Source organism: Eimeria tenella, genomic scaffold (assembly GCF_000499545.2).
Source record: "Eimeria tenella Houghton genomic scaffold, Eth_scaff1, whole genome shotgun sequence".
Lineage (NCBI taxonomy): Eukaryota > Apicomplexa > Conoidasida > Eucoccidiorida > Eimeriidae > Eimeria > Eimeria tenella.
Genome location: NW_013541457.1, coordinates 841,507 through 856,954, shown reverse-complemented (window position 1 = coordinate 856,954; position 15,448 = coordinate 841,507). Strand labels below are relative to the sequence as shown.

The 15,448-nt window shown below is 60.4% G+C and overlaps 4 protein-coding genes across 4 annotated transcripts in view; 1 reads left to right on the top strand and 3 right to left on the bottom strand.

Annotated features, from left to right (window-relative positions):
- Positions 1 to 1,121: 1,121 nt before the first annotated feature.
- On the bottom strand, positions 1,122 to 3,267 carry ETH_00005240 (phosphoribosylpyrophosphate synthetase, putative; the record flags this gene model as incomplete). Its single annotated transcript, XM_013372439.1, has 4 exons — positions 1,122 to 1,289; positions 1,477 to 1,792; positions 2,034 to 2,236; positions 2,398 to 3,267. 4 exons carry the CDS (start codon positions 3,265 to 3,267, stop codon positions 1,122 to 1,124), a joined length of 1,557 nt encoding a protein of 518 aa, XP_013227893.1.
- A 789-nt stretch (positions 3,268 to 4,056) lies between these two features.
- ETH_00005235 (uncharacterized protein) lies at positions 4,057 to 4,353 on the bottom strand (the record flags this gene model as incomplete). The annotated part of the gene is made up of 1 exon (XM_013372438.1): positions 4,057 to 4,353. The coding sequence occupies one exon, from the start codon at positions 4,351 to 4,353 to the stop codon at positions 4,057 to 4,059; it is 297 nt and encodes a 98-aa protein (XP_013227892.1).
- A 1,172-nt stretch (positions 4,354 to 5,525) lies between these two features.
- On the bottom strand, positions 5,526 to 7,829 carry ETH_00005230 (uncharacterized protein; the record flags this gene model as incomplete). The annotated part of the gene is made up of 2 exons (XM_013372437.1): positions 5,526 to 5,710; positions 5,942 to 7,829. 2 exons carry the CDS (start codon positions 7,827 to 7,829, stop codon positions 5,526 to 5,528), a joined length of 2,073 nt encoding a protein of 690 aa, XP_013227891.1.
- Positions 7,830 to 8,127: 298 nt separating this feature from the next.
- The window catches only part of ETH_00005225 (WD domain-containing protein, putative), a gene marked incomplete at both ends in the record, with an annotated part of 9,504 nt that continues 2,183 nt past the window's right edge, over positions 8,128 to 15,448 (top strand). The window contains 13 exons of the mRNA XM_013372436.1: positions 8,128 to 8,441; positions 8,628 to 9,040; positions 9,281 to 9,403; positions 9,559 to 9,981; positions 10,335 to 10,900; positions 11,255 to 11,316; positions 11,544 to 11,664; positions 11,884 to 11,973; positions 12,224 to 12,335; positions 12,574 to 12,662; positions 12,889 to 12,961; positions 13,094 to 13,340; positions 13,597 to 15,448. Of these exons, the coding sequence (XP_013227890.1) occupies positions 8,128 to 8,441; positions 8,628 to 9,040; positions 9,281 to 9,403; positions 9,559 to 9,981; positions 10,335 to 10,900; positions 11,255 to 11,316; positions 11,544 to 11,664; positions 11,884 to 11,973; positions 12,224 to 12,335; positions 12,574 to 12,662; positions 12,889 to 12,961; positions 13,094 to 13,340; positions 13,597 to 15,448 (4,485 nt within the window). The remainder of the gene's footprint in view (positions 8,442 to 8,627; positions 9,041 to 9,280; positions 9,404 to 9,558; positions 9,982 to 10,334; positions 10,901 to 11,254; positions 11,317 to 11,543; positions 11,665 to 11,883; positions 11,974 to 12,223; positions 12,336 to 12,573; positions 12,663 to 12,888; positions 12,962 to 13,093; positions 13,341 to 13,596) is intronic.

Here is a 15,448-nt window from a genome sequence, read left to right as displayed (position 1 = left end):
AAATAAGCAAAGACATTTTACCCAAATATAAAAAAGGAAAAGGAACAGATAAAGGGGCAGCCGCAAGCAGCAGCGTGAGGCCCGCAGCGAGCAGCTGAGGCAGCGGGGGCCCCAGGGGGCCCCCCGTGCTGGGCTCTACAGCTGGAGAAGCCGCTGTTGGGGCCCCTGGTGGATACTCTCGAATATTTACGGATTAAATAAGTAAAAGAACACAGAAAATAAAGAAGGAGAGAGTTACTGGGGCCCAGGAAAACGGCCCTGGCCAAAGAGAGTCACGAAAAGGATTTCTGAATTTCACATTGTCCAGCTGCGCCGCCCGGTGCGGGCTGCGGCGGTGTACGTACACCGGAGAAAAGAGGAAACTTCCGCATTTTCTCGATAAGAGTTCCCCATTTTATCGAGAAAACTTCTGCATTAGCTCGAGAGCCACTGCCCCACAGAAGAGTGGCCGCGAGTCGGGGAAAAAGTGAAAAAAAATAAGGTGTGACAAAAAGAGCAGCGGATGCGCTCTGTGCGCACTGCTCAGGTGTCTGCACAGCTGCTGCGCGCCGAAACCAGGTGTGCGTACAGCTGCTGCCAAAGCGAATTGCCAAAACAGTTTTTGTTGAAGAGCGAAAAACACTCGAGCTCGCTGCTGCAGCGAAGCCCACAGAAAACAGGCGGGAGAGGACTAATCCCGCCTTTCATACTTAAGATTCCGCAAGCCAGCAGCTCGTTGACCAGTGGGCTGCTGCATGCGCGAGAGGACTGCAGCTGCTAAAGTGGCGTTCAAATCGCAGCGGGAAGCTGCTGCTGCTGCTGCTGCTGCTGACTGTTGCGCCAGTGCTTGGCTGGGGCAGCAACTCAAGGCTAGTCAGGCGAAGTAACGCGCCAATCCGGTCCCCTCGGTTGAGGTGAAGCAGCTGCTGCAGCAGGTGCAGCAGGTGCAGCAGCAGCTGCGGAACTGCTGCAGCAGCAGCTGTGAGGCGCTGGCGGCGGGCGCGTTGGGTGAGGGAGGACACGGCGAGGGGTAAGCGGCAGCCGGGCCAGCAGGAGCAGCAGCAGGAGCAGCTGGAGGACCAGCAGCAGCAGCAGCGTGGCAACTACTAGCTCAAAAAACAAGGTGTGGGTTTGCTGCAGCACTAGCTGCTGGGGGCGCAGGAGGTCCCGGGGGGCCCCCGCGAAGCACTTGCAAAGTTGAAGAGATCATTCAAGCTTTCTTTTTGGTGAATTCGCCGAATGGCGTCCGCCAACAATATCGAAATCGAAAGTATTTTTATCTTCTTGCAACTCGTCACCATTGGCCGCGCCTGCCGAACCACCAAGCCCCAAACCCCAAACCCTAAACCCTCCCCCTCCCCACCCGAAAAACCCTACCCCTCCCCACCCCAAAACCCCAAGCCTCCCCGCCCCTAAAGCCCCAACCCCCCGACAACCCCCCGCAAAGCCCACAGAACCCCTCCCCCTCCCCCCCAAACCCTAAACCCTAAACCCTACTTTGATGGTGTCGGTGATGACCACCTCCTCGAGGGCGCTCTTCTGAATGCGGTCGATCGCGGGGCCGCTGAAGAGCCCGTGCGTCGCGAAGGCGAAGACCCTGCGGGCGCCTTTGCTTTTGAGTTCGCGGGCGGCCTCGACGAGCGTGCCTGCGGTGTCGATCATGTCATCGACGATGATGGCGTCGCGGCCCTCCACGCTGCCCACCAGGTCCATGCTTTCCACTTCGTTCGCGCGGATCCGCCGCTTTATCAGCATCGCTATTGAGCACTCTTTGTAGCCCCGCCCCACCATGCCTTCCTGGAACTTCCGGGCCCTGCAGGCGCTCCAAAGCAGCTTCTGCGCGCCGTTCAAACCCTGTTTCCGGCGCGCGGGGGGCCCCGGGGGGCCCCGGGGGCCCCAGGCAGCAGCAGCAGCAGCAGCGGCGGGGGAATGTGACGGCGGGTGCGGGAAACGCACTGCCAGGGACAACGGCACAGGCAGGAGCGACAATAGACGCGAGGTGCCACCAGCAGCAGCCAGAACACCAGCAGCAGCCGCAGCAGCAGCAGCAGGACCTGTAGACGCCGCCCGCGTCTGGGGAAACGACAACCGGTTTGTGGAGGTCTTTGCACTCGAAGTAGTCGAGGCCCACAATTTGGGCCTCGACGTTATCTACGGGAACGCGGGGCCCGAAGAAGCCCTGGATTTGCCCGCAGTGCAGGTCCACAGCCACCACCCGGTCCACCCCCATCGCCTCCATCATGCGAGCCACGTCCGCCTGCAGCAGCAGCAGCAGCAGCAGCAGCGGCAGCGGTAGCAGAGCGGCAGCGGGCGTTCACAGCCAGGCGCAGGAGCCGCTCCCCGCTCCCCCGCCACACCTCCCCCCACCCCAGCAGCACCCCAGCCGCAGCAGCAGCAGCAGCAGCAGCAGGCGCGCACTGCGGAGATGGGGACTCTGCTGTTCATCTTGCGGTCCTGGCGGGCGTAGCCGAAATAGGGGATGACGGCGGTGATCTTCTTGGCGGAGGCGCGGCGGCAGGTGGAGACCATCAGCAGCAGCTCGAGAAGATGGTCGTTGACTGGAGAGCTCGTGGGCTGAATGAGGTAAACGTCTTTGCCGCGCAGCGAGTCCAGGAACTGAATGTTGACTTCGCCGTCGGCGAAGCGGGACACGGAGACGCGCCCGAGCCGCGTGGAGAGTCTCTCGGCCACGGCGGCTCCCAGCTGCTCGTTGGCAGAGCCTGAGAACAGCAGCGCGTCGCCCAGCTTCCGCGCGAAGGGTTGGCTCTCTCGCGAGCGCCACAGCGGGTTTTCCTGCGCTTTTTCGCACCCCGGGGGGCCTCCGGGGGGCCCCGGGGGGCCCCCCCCGCGCGGGGGGCCTCCCCCGCACCCCGGCGGGCACACCGGCGGCGGGCCCGGCGGCGGCGGGGGCCCCGACGCCGGCGAAGGCGACGGTGCCGGGCCCGGGGGGGGGCCCCCGGGACCCGCGGGGGCCCCCTCGCACTGCGCCGGCGAGGGGGGCCCCTGAGGGTCCAGCGCTGCCACCAGCAGCGCCGAACTCGCTGCAGCGAGAGCCAACGCAGAGGCGCACAGCCGCGGCGGGGAGCCCGGGAAACGGTCCTCCCGCGAACGCGGCTGCTGCTGCAGCAAACGCCCGCCCCCGCCCCCTGCAGCAGCAGCAGCCGCCGGCCGACGCCGACCCCCGCTGCTGCGGCTGCTGCTGCTCGCCGCAGCGTTCAGCGCCGCGGAAGCCGATAAGCGACACGCCCGCAGCAGCTGCAGGAAACCAATCATCTTGCAGCCCAGCATGGGGGCCTCGTCTCTCTCCGGGTCTTTCGTTCGCGGCCCAAGCTGCAGAAGGCCTCGATAATACTCAACATGCCTCAGAAATACCAAGAATACTTTCTTCTGCAAACCACCGAAACCCGGGACGCGGCAAACCCCCCAGAAGCCACACAATGCAGAGGCCTCAGGCCTCACGCTGCAGCCCCACAGCCGCCGCAGCTCCGCCCACCAGCCAGCGCCGCGCCATTTCCCCAGGTCTGCACACTTCCTACACTTTCTTCGAATCAAAAATGCACTTTTTTCCTCCAAACAAACTCCCTTTGCCCCCACAAACACCCCCACCCCCAGCCCCCACTCCCCCCCAGGGCTACTGCTGCTGCTGCTGCTGCTGCTGCAGCTCCAGGACACGCGGTGGCCGCTGCGCAGGCCACGGACCCCCAGAGACCCCCTGGCGACAGCACATGACCCATTAGAGGCATATTAAGGTATTATCGCTGCTGCTGAAGGCCCGGGCGCCAGCAACGGATGCAACTTTGCTGCGCAACAAAGCTGCAGCAAAGCTCCAGCTGTCGTCGCTGGGCCGCGGCGCCACGCCTTAGCTTAGCTAGGCTTTCGTGGATTCGTAGTGGCTAGCTGCTTCGAAGTCTGTGGGGCTGGCCTCTTTAGGTTCATTTTGACCAGTTTTACCTCTGCAGCAGCTGCTGCTGGGCCAGAAGCAGCTGCTGAAGTGGCAGCAGCAGCAGCAGCAGCGGCGCCCGACGCTGGTGCCTCGTGCAGAGCGCTGGGGGCGTTGCTATTAGTTGTCTAGTGCTGCTAATGGTGTTTAAAGCGCTCGTACAGTGTTTTGCTGTTGCTGCTGCTGCTTGTTTGTTCTCTTGTAGAGAGGGTGGAGGGCCCCACAAGTTCAACGTGCAGGCTCTGTGGCAGCTTTGCTGTCATTGAACTCGTCGAGCTGCTGCTGCTGCTGCTGCTGCTGCTGTAGTCTTCAGGACCCTGTAGGCAATTTTGTAGCCACGGGGCCAGCGCCATATTGCCCATGAGGGCAAAAAGGTGCGGGGGCTCACAGCAGCAGGTGTTTTCGCTAAACCCCAAAGGGGTGTTCAGGGCCATAAACCCTTAAAGGGCGTTTAAAGTTCTAGACCCCGAAATAGCGTTTGGAGCCTTAAACCCTAAAGGAGCTTTTAGGGTTTAAGGTCTAAACGCCTTTTTGGGGTTTAGAACTGTTATGAAGCCTTTTGCCTGGCATCGCCGCCAGCCCCATGTACGCTCTTAGCTGCACTCGCGGCGATGAAGACCATGAAGCAGCAGCTGCTGCTGCAGCAGCAGCTGCTGCTGCTGCTGCTGCCTGCTGGTGTCAAGGCGGAGGCTGAAGCTGTTAACGAGAGAAAAGGAATACCGTGGCATGGACCTCTTCTCACAATGTAGAAGACAATCAGGAAAGAAATGGAATTGCTTAATGGGTTTAATCATTTAATTAAAAGACCTAAATATCCCAAAGAAATAATTCTATTATCACAAATACCAGCAGCAAGAGCACACTCGCCAGCCCAGCAGCAGCCGCCGCAGCAACCCCAGGGCTTTTGTGGCACTTGGGCCAAATGGCAGCAGCAACTTGAAAAGGCTAATAATTATAATTATAGTTTTTATGCTGCAGAATCCCCGCGTGTCTGTAGGCCTGCCCCGCCTAGGGTTTAGGGTTTAGGGTTTTGGATTTGCCTGGCTGCTTCTCGGTAGCTCAAACGACCTAAAGCGAAGCAGCAGCTAGAAAGGGTCTAGGGTTTAGGGTTTGGCTAGCTAGGCAGCGTCTCAAATGCCAGTCAGGAAAACTGAAATAAAAAAGAAAGAAGCTAAACTCACTGCTGCTCCCTGCTGCGCTTTCCAGTGTACAGACACCTCTCCCCTATCTGCCGCTGCTGCTCTCAGCAGCAGCAGCTGCAGATGCAGGGACAACAGGCAGTGGCTGCTGGAGCTGCAGCAGCACCAGCAGCCGCCGCTGCTGCTGGTTCCGGTGCTGCAGCTGTAGCTGCTGCAGCACCTGCAGCTGCGGCAGCAGCTGCTGCTGCTCCTGGTGTGAACTCGGGTGCAGCAGCTGCAGCAGCAGCAGCAGCTGCTGCTGCTGCCACGGTTGCAGCTTCAGCCCGAAGTAACCTGTTTCCTTTTTGTCCAGGAAACTGCTTCTTTGCTTTTGACCCTTATGGGACTTCTAGCAAAAAAACAAAAATGAATTCTTTACAATGCGAGTGCAGCACAGAGCGGCTACGTCAGGTCTTACCTTTCCGCCGCTATTCGTGTTGCTGCTGCTGCTGCTGCAGCGCGAGGTGCTGCTGCTGCTGCTGCTCCGCTTTCATGCGGCCATACAGCAAAAGCGCCAGCAGCTGCTGCTGCGCGGCCCGCAGCGTCAAACTGACTGAAGTACAGCAGCCCTGCAGCGTCCCGAGGAGGCGTAAGGGCGGAGACAGAAGTTGACCTGCAGAGAGCAGCAGCAGCAGCAGCAGCAGCAGCAGCTCTTTAGCAAGAACCAACCGGCTGACAGTGCAACAGCAGCAACGGGAAGAGCAGCAACAGCAGCAGCAGCCGCCAGAGCAACTGTACTTCGCAAGTGCTACCTATGGCTTCCTTGGCTTGTTTGTGTGGGCTTTGCGGCGCAGCGCTGCTGCAGCATCCAGCAGCAGCAGCAGCAGCAGCAGCTGTGTCTCACCGGTGAGCCTTTGGGTGAGCTCTTTGCGTCTGGGCAAATCGGCCAGCAGAAAAATGCTTTGGGGGGGAATGAGTCTTTCTGGGGTCAATGCAACAGCAGGGAGAGTTGCTGCAGCAGGTTTAGGCGGGCTGCCGAGCGCTGCTGCTGCTGCTGATTCGGCAGCAGCAGCAGCAGCTGCTGCTGCTGCAGCGGCCGCATCTTCTGCCTTTGCAGCAGCAGCAGAAAGGCCCCGCTGCAGCAAAGCAGCAAACAGCTCCTCAGGAGGGGCCCCAGCCACCGGGACATAAATGTATTTGTCTTTGGGTTTTCTGCGGGCGTCACTTCCTGCTGCTTCATCAGCTCTTTCTTTGTTGGCAGCAGCAGCAGCAGCAGCCTGCTGCAGCAGCAGCCGCAACGCCTCCGCCAGCCGGTCTTCTGCTGCTGCTGATGCATGCACAAACGCGTACAAGGACTCCCCCTGAAGATGCGGCAGCAGCAGCGCAGCAGACTCTGACACGCTGCGCGCAGCACCAGCAACAGGCACAGCAGCTTTCGCTAGTTCTGCTGCTGCTGCTGCTGCTGCAATTGCTGCTGGGTATTCTTCTGGCTCCGGCAGCTCCAAGTTGTCCCAGTCAAGACCGGAGGTCTCAGCAGCAGAGGCAGCAGAAGGAGCAGCGACAGCAGCATCAGCAGGCTTCCCGCCTTCCTTTTTCTTCGCGTTCTTCTTCCCGCTGCTGCTACTCTTGCTGCTGCTGCCGCCGCGCCTCGCAGCCTCTTCTTGCTGCTGCAGCTGCTGCAGCTGCTGCAGCTGCTGCAGATCAACTCCTAAAGCTTCCAGCATCTCCTCATCGCTCAAAGGAGGATCATCGAAGCGGCCCCAAAGACGCGCATACATTTCTTCGTCCTGCGCTTGCTGCTGCTCCTGCTGCTGCTGCTGCTGCTGCTGCTCTTCCTGCAGCTGCAGGATGGCGGTGCGCATGAGGGAGTTCTTCACTCTCTTCAGCAGCACGAAGTTATGAAGGCCCTGGAGGAGCAGCGCTTTGAACATTTGCTGCTGCTGGTCTTGCGTGAGCCCCGCAGTAGCTGTTCTGCTGCCGTTGTTGCTGCTGGTGCGCGTCTTGAGCTGCAGCAGCAGCAGCGAAGTCCGCAGCAAATACTTGGCCTCAGCAATCTTGAGGCTTTTGCCCTCCCTCGTTGTTGCTTTCCCTAAAGAGTTTTGCTGCTGCTCCTGCAGCTCGGCCTCTCTGGCTTCCTGGCACAGCTGCTGCAGGCGCTGCCGCTGCCGCTCCCGCTGCTGCTGCGCCTGTTCCCTCTTTTTCTGCAGCAGCAGCAGGTGCTGCTGCAGCTGCTTCTTGCGGTTCTGCTGCTGCTGCAGCCGCTGCTTCGCCCGCAGAGCGACGATCTCCTCCCTAGTGACTGCGCCGCTCAACTTGCGCTGCTGCAAATGCCGCTGCTGCTGCCGATCTTGCCGCTGCTGTCGCCGCTGCTCCTTCTGCTGCAGCAGCCGCTCCCGCTGCTTCGCCTGGTTTGCCTTCCTGCGCTGCAGTATCTCTTTCTGCTGCTGCTTCCGCTGCTGCTGCTTCTGCTGGGCGGAAACGGCAGCAAGCCTGCTGCTGCCGCCTCTGCGCGGAGCGCCTAATGAAACCATAAAAGCCACCGGGGCATTCTGACTGCCGCAGCAGCAGCAGCGTCTGCTGCTGCTGCTGCTGCTCCTCTGCTGCTGCTGCCAGACGCTGTTCAGGAGAAACGAGGGGCGGGGGAAGGGCGCAGCGCTGCAGCTGAAGCATGAGGAAGCAGAAGCAGGAGACTGGTTAACCGCGAAGCAGAAGACACCGCAGCCAGCTGCTGCTGCTGCTGCTGCTGCCAGGAGGAGCAGCAGGCGCGGGAAGCCACGACCGCAGTCGCCCATCGTCCCTCTAAACGCAGCAGCAGAAGCAGCAGCAGCTGAAATTTTCTGCTGCTACAAACGCTGCTGCTGCTGTTGCTTCCTCCTATATCTGAGGAGACAGCCAGTCGGCGCCGCCCTCCGAGACTGGCAGCTACTGCTGCAGCAGTAGCAGCAGCAGGAGCTGCTGCTGCTGCTGGATCTTATCACACGTTTTAGTCAGAACAGAAACAACTATGTAATATAATCACGTTGGCCATTTAGAGCGCTAGCTGCTGCTGATGGTAATGCGGGGCTGCAGGCGACAGCAGCAAGAAGACGCATGCAGCGTTGCAGCATGGGAAACGGAAGCAGCGGCAAAAGCCTCAGCAGCAGCAGCAAGATATGGATTTTCCCGAGTGGACTTCTAGGGGAAAGCGTACGTACAAGAGCAGCTGCTGTCGCTGCTGCTGCAGCAGCAGCGAGAAAGGCTTCGCCCTTCGCAGCGCCTCCTGAGGCGCATTCGGCGTGCCTGAGCAGCAGCAGCAAGCTGGAGAACAGCTGCTGCTTTTGGGAGCAGCAGCAGCAGCAGCAGCAGGAGTCTCTGCTGCAAGGCAGTGCCCGGGGAACAGCCACGGCTGAATGGCTGCGCAGTCCGTGAGCACTTACATCCCCCGCTGTTGAGGCAGAAGCTGCAGCAGCAGCAGCAGCAGCAGCCAGAGGTGCAGCAGGAGCAGGGACATCAGTCAGAGGCGGAACGGCAGCAGCAGCATCAGTCACAGGCGCGAAAGCAGCAGCAGCAGCAGTTGAAAGAGCTGCAAGATTGAACCGGACACGCTGCAGCATCAGCAGCAGCAGCAGCAGTCAACGCCAGCAGAAGGTGCTGAAGCAGCGCCGCAGCAGCGCCTCAGCAAGCCTGCATCAACAGGGACAGCAGCGGCTGCAACAGCAGCACAAGCACGGGCAGCAGCAGCAGCAGCAGCAGGAAGACAGGATGATCGTCGAAAGACTACTCAATGTGCACCACGGGGGCCTGCCCATATCTTCTTTGGCTTTCCAGCCTCACCCTCTTTATGTTTCTGCGCATGCAACGCCCAGCAGCAGCAGCAGCAGCAGCAGAAGCAGCAAGGGCTGCAGCAGCAGCGGCGCTGCTGCTGAGACGGGACCCGGCAAGCAGCGCCGCGCTGCAGCAGCAGGAGCAACGGGCTCGCAGCAGAAGCAGCAGCCTGGGCCAGCAGCAGGCAGGCACCCCGCGGGTAGGAGCGACCGCTGTCCTGCTGCAGCTTCTGCTGCTGCTGCCGTTGCTGCTGCTTCTTCCGATTGTACTTCTGCTGCTGCTTTGCTTCTGCTGCTGCCGTTGCTGCTGCTGACGTTGTTCTGGCTCTGGGGAGGCGACAGCAGCCGACGCCTCGCATAGATAAGCCCTGCTGCTGCGGTCACTACTGTAGGCTGCGGTATAACCGCTGCTGCTGCTGCTGCTGCTGCTGCTGCTGCAGGGCGGCGCTACTGGCAGTACGAGCGGCTGGCAACAGCAGCTGCTGCTTCAGTGAAGATTTGGGTGCTGCATGCGCACCAGCCCCACGAGGTCTCTGCAGCCACGAGGAACGCACGAAGACAAGGTTTGCTGCTGCTTCTTGCTGCTGCAGTTGGTGCTCGCTGCTGCTTCTTGCTGCAGCGGCTGCTTCTCGCTGCTGCTGCTATTCATGCGCGTATGCTGTGAAGCCGGCGCTCCTTGCCTGCAACAGCTGGTCGTATTTCTATCTTTTGTCTGCAGCAAATCGAGCAGCGGCAGCAGCAGCTGCTGCTGCTGCTGCGTCACCTTCAAAGAAGCTGAAGGTTGATGCGCAGCAGTCGCAGCAGAGCTCCCCACAGGATGCTGCTGGAGCAGCAGCCACCAGCAGCAGCAACAACAGTTGCAGCAGCAGCAGTAGCAGCAGCCCGGGCACCGCTTCGGCGCAGGCTGACGACAATGCAGAGCCTGTCGCTGCAGCTGCTGGAGGGCCGGAAGCAGCTCGAGCAGGAGCTGCAGCAAAGGCAGCAGCAGCAGCAGTAGCAGCAAAAGCAGCAGCAGCACTTGAAAGCTTTGGCACTATAGATGGAAACACCCCAGTTAGAGGGCCGCTAACCCGGGCCACCTGTGTGTGGGGCGCAGCAAACCACAAGGCGAACATCACTGCCATTAAGTGGACGTGGGATGGTCAGCCTGCTGCTGCTGCTGCTGCTGCTGCGACTGCTGCTGCTGCAGCCTTTGCTGCTGTTGGTGCTTCTGCTTCCCACTCATCCGCTTGTGCTGCGGCTTTGTAGTCGTCTCTGGGGACGTGGCTGTAGACCCTGCTGCTGCTGCGGGCCGTGCTGCTGTTGCTGCTGGTGCTAGTGTAGCTGCTGCTTCTTCTGTAGGGCGACGCAAGAGCAGCAGCTGCTGTAGCTGATGCGGCAGCTGTGGATACTTTACAAGGCAGCTGCTGCTGCTGATGGCACAATAGTTGCTGCTGCGGGTCTAGGAGCTGCTGCTGCAGCTGCTAATGAGGTTGCTGCTGCTGCTGCGTTTAGGTGAGCTCCTGGGGACTTGCGACAGCAGCGGGGAAATTCACGTATACGCCCTGGCTGCGAGCAGCAGCAGCAGCAGCAGCAGCAAGCCCAAAGCGGCGACAGCAAGGAGGCCGCGCCTCTCGTCACCGCCGCCAGGGGCATCGCAGCAGCAGCAGCAGCAGGCTGCAGCAGCAAAGTCTGCAGCAGGAGGGAGCACACCAAAAGCCGCTGCGATCTCCTCTCCTTCTGCTGCTGCCTCTGCAGCTGCACCGCAGCAGGGAAAAACTAAGGGCAGCAAGGCAGCAGCAAAAGCAGCAGCAGATGGTGGTAGCTCAACCTCAGCAGCAGCAGCAAAGGCAGCAACAAAAAAGGCAACAGATGCTGCTGGGAGGCCTTCTTGCTGCCTGTGTCCCTTTCTGCGTCTGTCGCATCTTCCGCCCCCTGAGCGAGGCTTGTGCAGCCAGCAGCAGCAGCAGCAACAGCAGCAGCAGCAGCAGGACCCTGCTGCAGCAGTTGGGGCTACCGTGTACTCCGAGCGCTGGAATCTCATCAAGACTCTGAGGACGCCCCAATCCTCTCTACCGCAGGTCCGCAGCAGCTGCTCCCTTCGCTGCTGCTGCTGCTGCTGCCTCTGCTGTTGCAACTTCTACTACGTTTGATGCTACCTTTGCTGCTGTTCCTGCAGCTGCCTGTGCTGGTGCCTTCAGTGGTGCTGTTGCTGCTGCTGCCTTTGCTGCTGCTGCTTCCTCTGCTGCTGTTCCTGCTTTAGCCCTTGCTGCTGCTTCTGCTGCTGCCTTTGCTGCCTCTTTCTTCACTGGAGCCCTTAAGCAAAAGCCTCCGGCACGCATCGCACCACGGGAGAGCCACAGCAGCAGCGCCAACGCAAAGTGCAGCAGCAGCAGCAGCAGCAGTAGCGTGTGGTTTGGATCGCTGTTTCTTAGGTGTTCGACTTCGTTTGGAGCTCTGATAAGAGGTTTATTGTAGCTGCTGGGGCGAGAGGCAGGTACGCTGCTGCTGCTGCATTTGCTGGTACTTCTGCTGCTGCTGCTGACGCTGCTGCTGCTGCCGCGCCGTCAGTGGTGGATCGCGGGCATGCGAAGCTTTTGCCTCAGCTGCAACGGCAGCAGCAAGAGCTGCTGCTGCTCCGTGCTGCAAGCTTGGTGCCGATTTTGTCCTTTTCACTGCGACAACCAGCGATTCCTGTTGCAACTCCCGCTGCTGCTGCTGCAGGTTATCCGTGCTGCACGTGGCTGACGGCACCTCTTGTTTGACTTTTGCTCTTCCCCCTTCAGACGGGGGCCTCGTCAAGGGCCTTTCCTGGCGGGCAGATAATCTGCTGCTGGCGGCTCAGGTCTGAAGGTTCTGCTTCTGTTGCTGCTGTTGCTGCTTCTGCCGCTGCTGTTGTTGCTGTTGCTGGTGCTGTTGTGGCTGTTGTGGCTGCTGCGGCGTGTGTTGCCGCTGTTGTTGATGTTGGCGCGAAGCTCCTCGCTTAGTTGCTGCTCCCGCTTCTGCATTTTTGACCTCCGAAAGTAACTTATTGCTGCTGCTGCTTATGCTGCTGCTGCCGCAGACGAGCAGCAAGAAGCTGTACTTGTGGCGCTGCGAGCCACCCGCTGCTGGGGAGACCAAATGGGTTGTGGAGGAGACTGCGCAGCATGACGTGAGACTGCCTTGTTGCTGCTGCCTGCTGCTGCAGCGTCTCTCCCCTGCTGCTGCTGATACTGCTGCTGCTGCTGTTGCTGCTGCTGTTACTGCTGCTCCGGGTTCGCTTTGGGCGGCTGTCTGCGGCCGGCTTTGGGTTTGCTGAGTCAAGCACATGAATGGAGAAGTGCAAGAAACAGCATCGCGTGCTGCTGCTGCTGCTGGTGCTGTTGTGCTGCTGCTGCTGCTGTGGCGCTGCGGCGACCCAGCTGGTGCTGCGAGACGGCCCCACAGACTCGCCAGTGCTGCGGACTCCGTCTTTCTGCGTCTCCGACTGTTTCCTCTCTGTCTCCCACGCCCAGAGGGAAGACAGGCCCTTCGGTGGGGCCTCGCCAGGCAGTAGCAGCAGCAGCAGCAACAACAACAGTAGTAGTGGTAGCAACAGCAGCAACAGTAGTAGTGCTAGCAGCAACAACAGCAGCAGCAACAGCTGCAACAGTACCAGTGGTAATAGCAGCAACAACAGCAGCAGCAACAACAGTAGTAGTGGTAGCAGTAGCAGCAGCAGCAGCAGCAACAGCAGCGGCAGCAGCAGCGTCTGTCTGTTGTGTCTGCCCAGGCTGCGCGTTCTCTGTGGACGCCAGGGGCTTCGTAGACCCGAAGGCGCCCATTTTCTTCTACGGCCACCAGGCCCCCGTCAAGACTGTGGTGAGGATTAGGGCGAGGGTTTAGGGTTTAGGGTTTAGGGTTTTAGGGCTTGGGGTTTGGGGTTTACGGACTAGAGCGTGGGGTTTAGGTTTGGGGGTTCAGGGTTTAGAGTTTAGAGTTCAGAGTCTCGGGTTTGGGTCTAGGGTTTAGGTTTTTGAGTTTTGGGTTCAGGGTTTAGGGCTTAGGGTTCAGGGTTTAGGGTTTAGGGTTCAGGGTCTATGCTCAGAGTTTTGGCGACGGCATATTTGTCTCTTCCAAGAAGGGCAGGCCTCCCGAGCGACACGTCATGTACTGCCAAGGTAAAAGCAGCAGAAGCGGGGCAGGAACGGCAGCAGCAACTGCAGTAGCAGCAGCAGCAGCAGCAGTAGCAGCACCAGCGGCGGCTGTAGGGTGTTCCTGTTGCTGCTATCGCTGTCGCATTTGTTCTGCAGCGAGTGAGGACGGAATGATTTCCATTTGGCGTGTGTCGCTGACTGGGAACAGCACCAACAGCAGCAGTAGCAGCAGCAGCAGCAGTGGAAGCAGCAACAGCGCTGCAAGCAATGGCAACCAAGGCTGCAGCACGAAAGCTGCGGGATCTCAGCAGCAGCAACAGCAGCAGGAGGAGCAGCATGGGCAGTGCGTTGCTGTTGTGACGAATCTCTTAGACGAAAATACAACTGTTCAGGGTTTTTCATGGTGGGCAGGCACTGCAACTCTTGCTGTTGCTGCCACTGCTCTTGCTGCTTACACCGCTGCTGTTGCTGCTGTTGCTGCTGAGGCTGCTGCTGCTCATGTGCAGCCAGCAGCAGCAAGAATTTTAGCACGGGTTGCTTCTTGTCCTGCTGCTGCTGCCAACACCGGAGCCAGTGGCCTGATATCGCTTATGCGCTGGCTACTGTTGCTGCTGCTGCTGCTGCTGCTAATGCTGCTGCTGCTGCTGCTGCTGCTGCAGGACCCGAGGAAGCATGTGGCTGGCTGTCGCCTGCAGCGGGGGCCACGTCGCACTAGTGCGCCTCAGCCCTGAAGAGACTCGAAGCAGCGGCACTGTTTGCTGCAGCTCGTATGACCACCGCGCAGCAGCAGCACGTGCTGCAGCAACAGCAGCAACAGCGCCGATGTACGTGCCCCCGGAGCCCGGGACGGCAGTCGCGGCAGCAGCTGCTGCTACGGGCAGCTGGACTGCTTGCCGCTGCTGCTGCTGCTGCTGCTTCTTGCATTCCTCCTTGCCGCTAAGGAAGCCGAAGCCGCAGCAGCCATCTCTTCCGCTTAAAGCAGGAGCAGCAGCAGATCCTGCGGCCTGTGCTGCTGCTGCAGCTGCTGCGTCTCCACCCGCAGCAACACCGGTGCCGCTGCGGTTACTGCAGCAAGAGACCATCTTGCAAGGCGGAGCGCGGCGAATTCGCCCTGTGCTGCTGTCTCGGCTAGGTGGGGCTCCTTTAGCAGCAACAGCAGCAGCAGCTCCCACGGCAGCAGCAGCAGCAGCGGCCAGTCCTGCTGCTGCTGCAGCTGCTGCGAGCAGTACAGCTGATGGAGGGCTTGCGCCTGCAGCAGCTGGCGCTCCGCAGACGACTGTGGCGGCAGCTGGGGCTCCGCCAACAAGTGGCGCAGCAGCAGGAACGGCAGCAGCAGCAGCAGCAGCAACCGCAACGGCAGCGGGCGCAGCAGTAGCAGAACCTAGTGCAGACACTGCAGCTGCAGCGGCGGGGCGCTCCTCAGGAGCAGCAGCAGCAGCAGCAGTTAAGACCCTCAGCTTCATGGAGGTTTTTTCGCGGCTCTCAGGTGCTGCTGGCTGCCGGGCCGATCCAGCAGCAGCAGCGACAGGCTTAGGCGCGGCCCGAGCAGCAGCAACAGCTGCTGCAGCAGAAGACAAGAAGGCTGTGCTTAGCGACACTGGGGAGCAGCGACAGAATGACAGCCAGCACCAGCAGCAGCAGCAACAGCAGCAGCAGCAGGCAGCGGATCTTCCGCTTAGCAGAAGCCGTAGCAGCAACGGAGCAGATGTAGAAGCAATGGATGAAGACGCTCTGCCGCCGCACAACGGCAGCAGCAGCAGCAACAGCCTAGTGTACTCATTTGCTGCAGCAGACACAGCTGCAGTACACAGACAGCGGTGTGTCCTGACGGACCTTGCCGCCCTAATCAGCTACTCTGCTGCCACGCAGGCAGCAGCAGCAGCAGCTGCTGCTGCTTGGGAGAGCAGCGATAGTTTCAAGCAGAAGGTGCAACTTTTCGCGTCTTCTGCGTACGGGTCAGAGACAGCGAGCAGCCGCAGCAGCAGCAGCGGTGCAGCGGCGCTGCTGGAGCAGCAGCAGCTGCTGCTGCGTCGTGTTGCTGCGGACGTTGCTAAGTGGCGGAAAAGAGCCCAGAGTGGGACCACCTCTCCGGCTGCAGCAGCAGTGCAGCAGCAGCAGCAACAGAAGCAGCAGCAGCAACAGCAGCTGCTGCCTCAGAACCCACAGCAGCAGCAAGAGCAGCAGCGAGCGGAGCACTCGCAGGCGGCTGCTGTCTCCATTAATAACAGCAGCAGTGCCGGAAGCAAAAGTGGGAGCAACAACAGCAGCAGCAGCAGCAGCGGCGGCGGCGGTGCACGGGCGGCAAGCCCCACAACAAACGGCAGCAAATCCGGCGGCAGCAGCAGCAGCAGCAGCAGCAGCAGCTTTGGCGGAGGCGGAGACGAGGGAGACGGCAGAGACGGCAAACGAGGCCTAAGGCTGTCACTTAATTCCCCTGAAGGGTCAGAAGCAGAAGACAGCGAAGCTGAGGAGGAGGAGCCGCGGCCTGCTGCTGCTGCTGCTGCTGCTGCT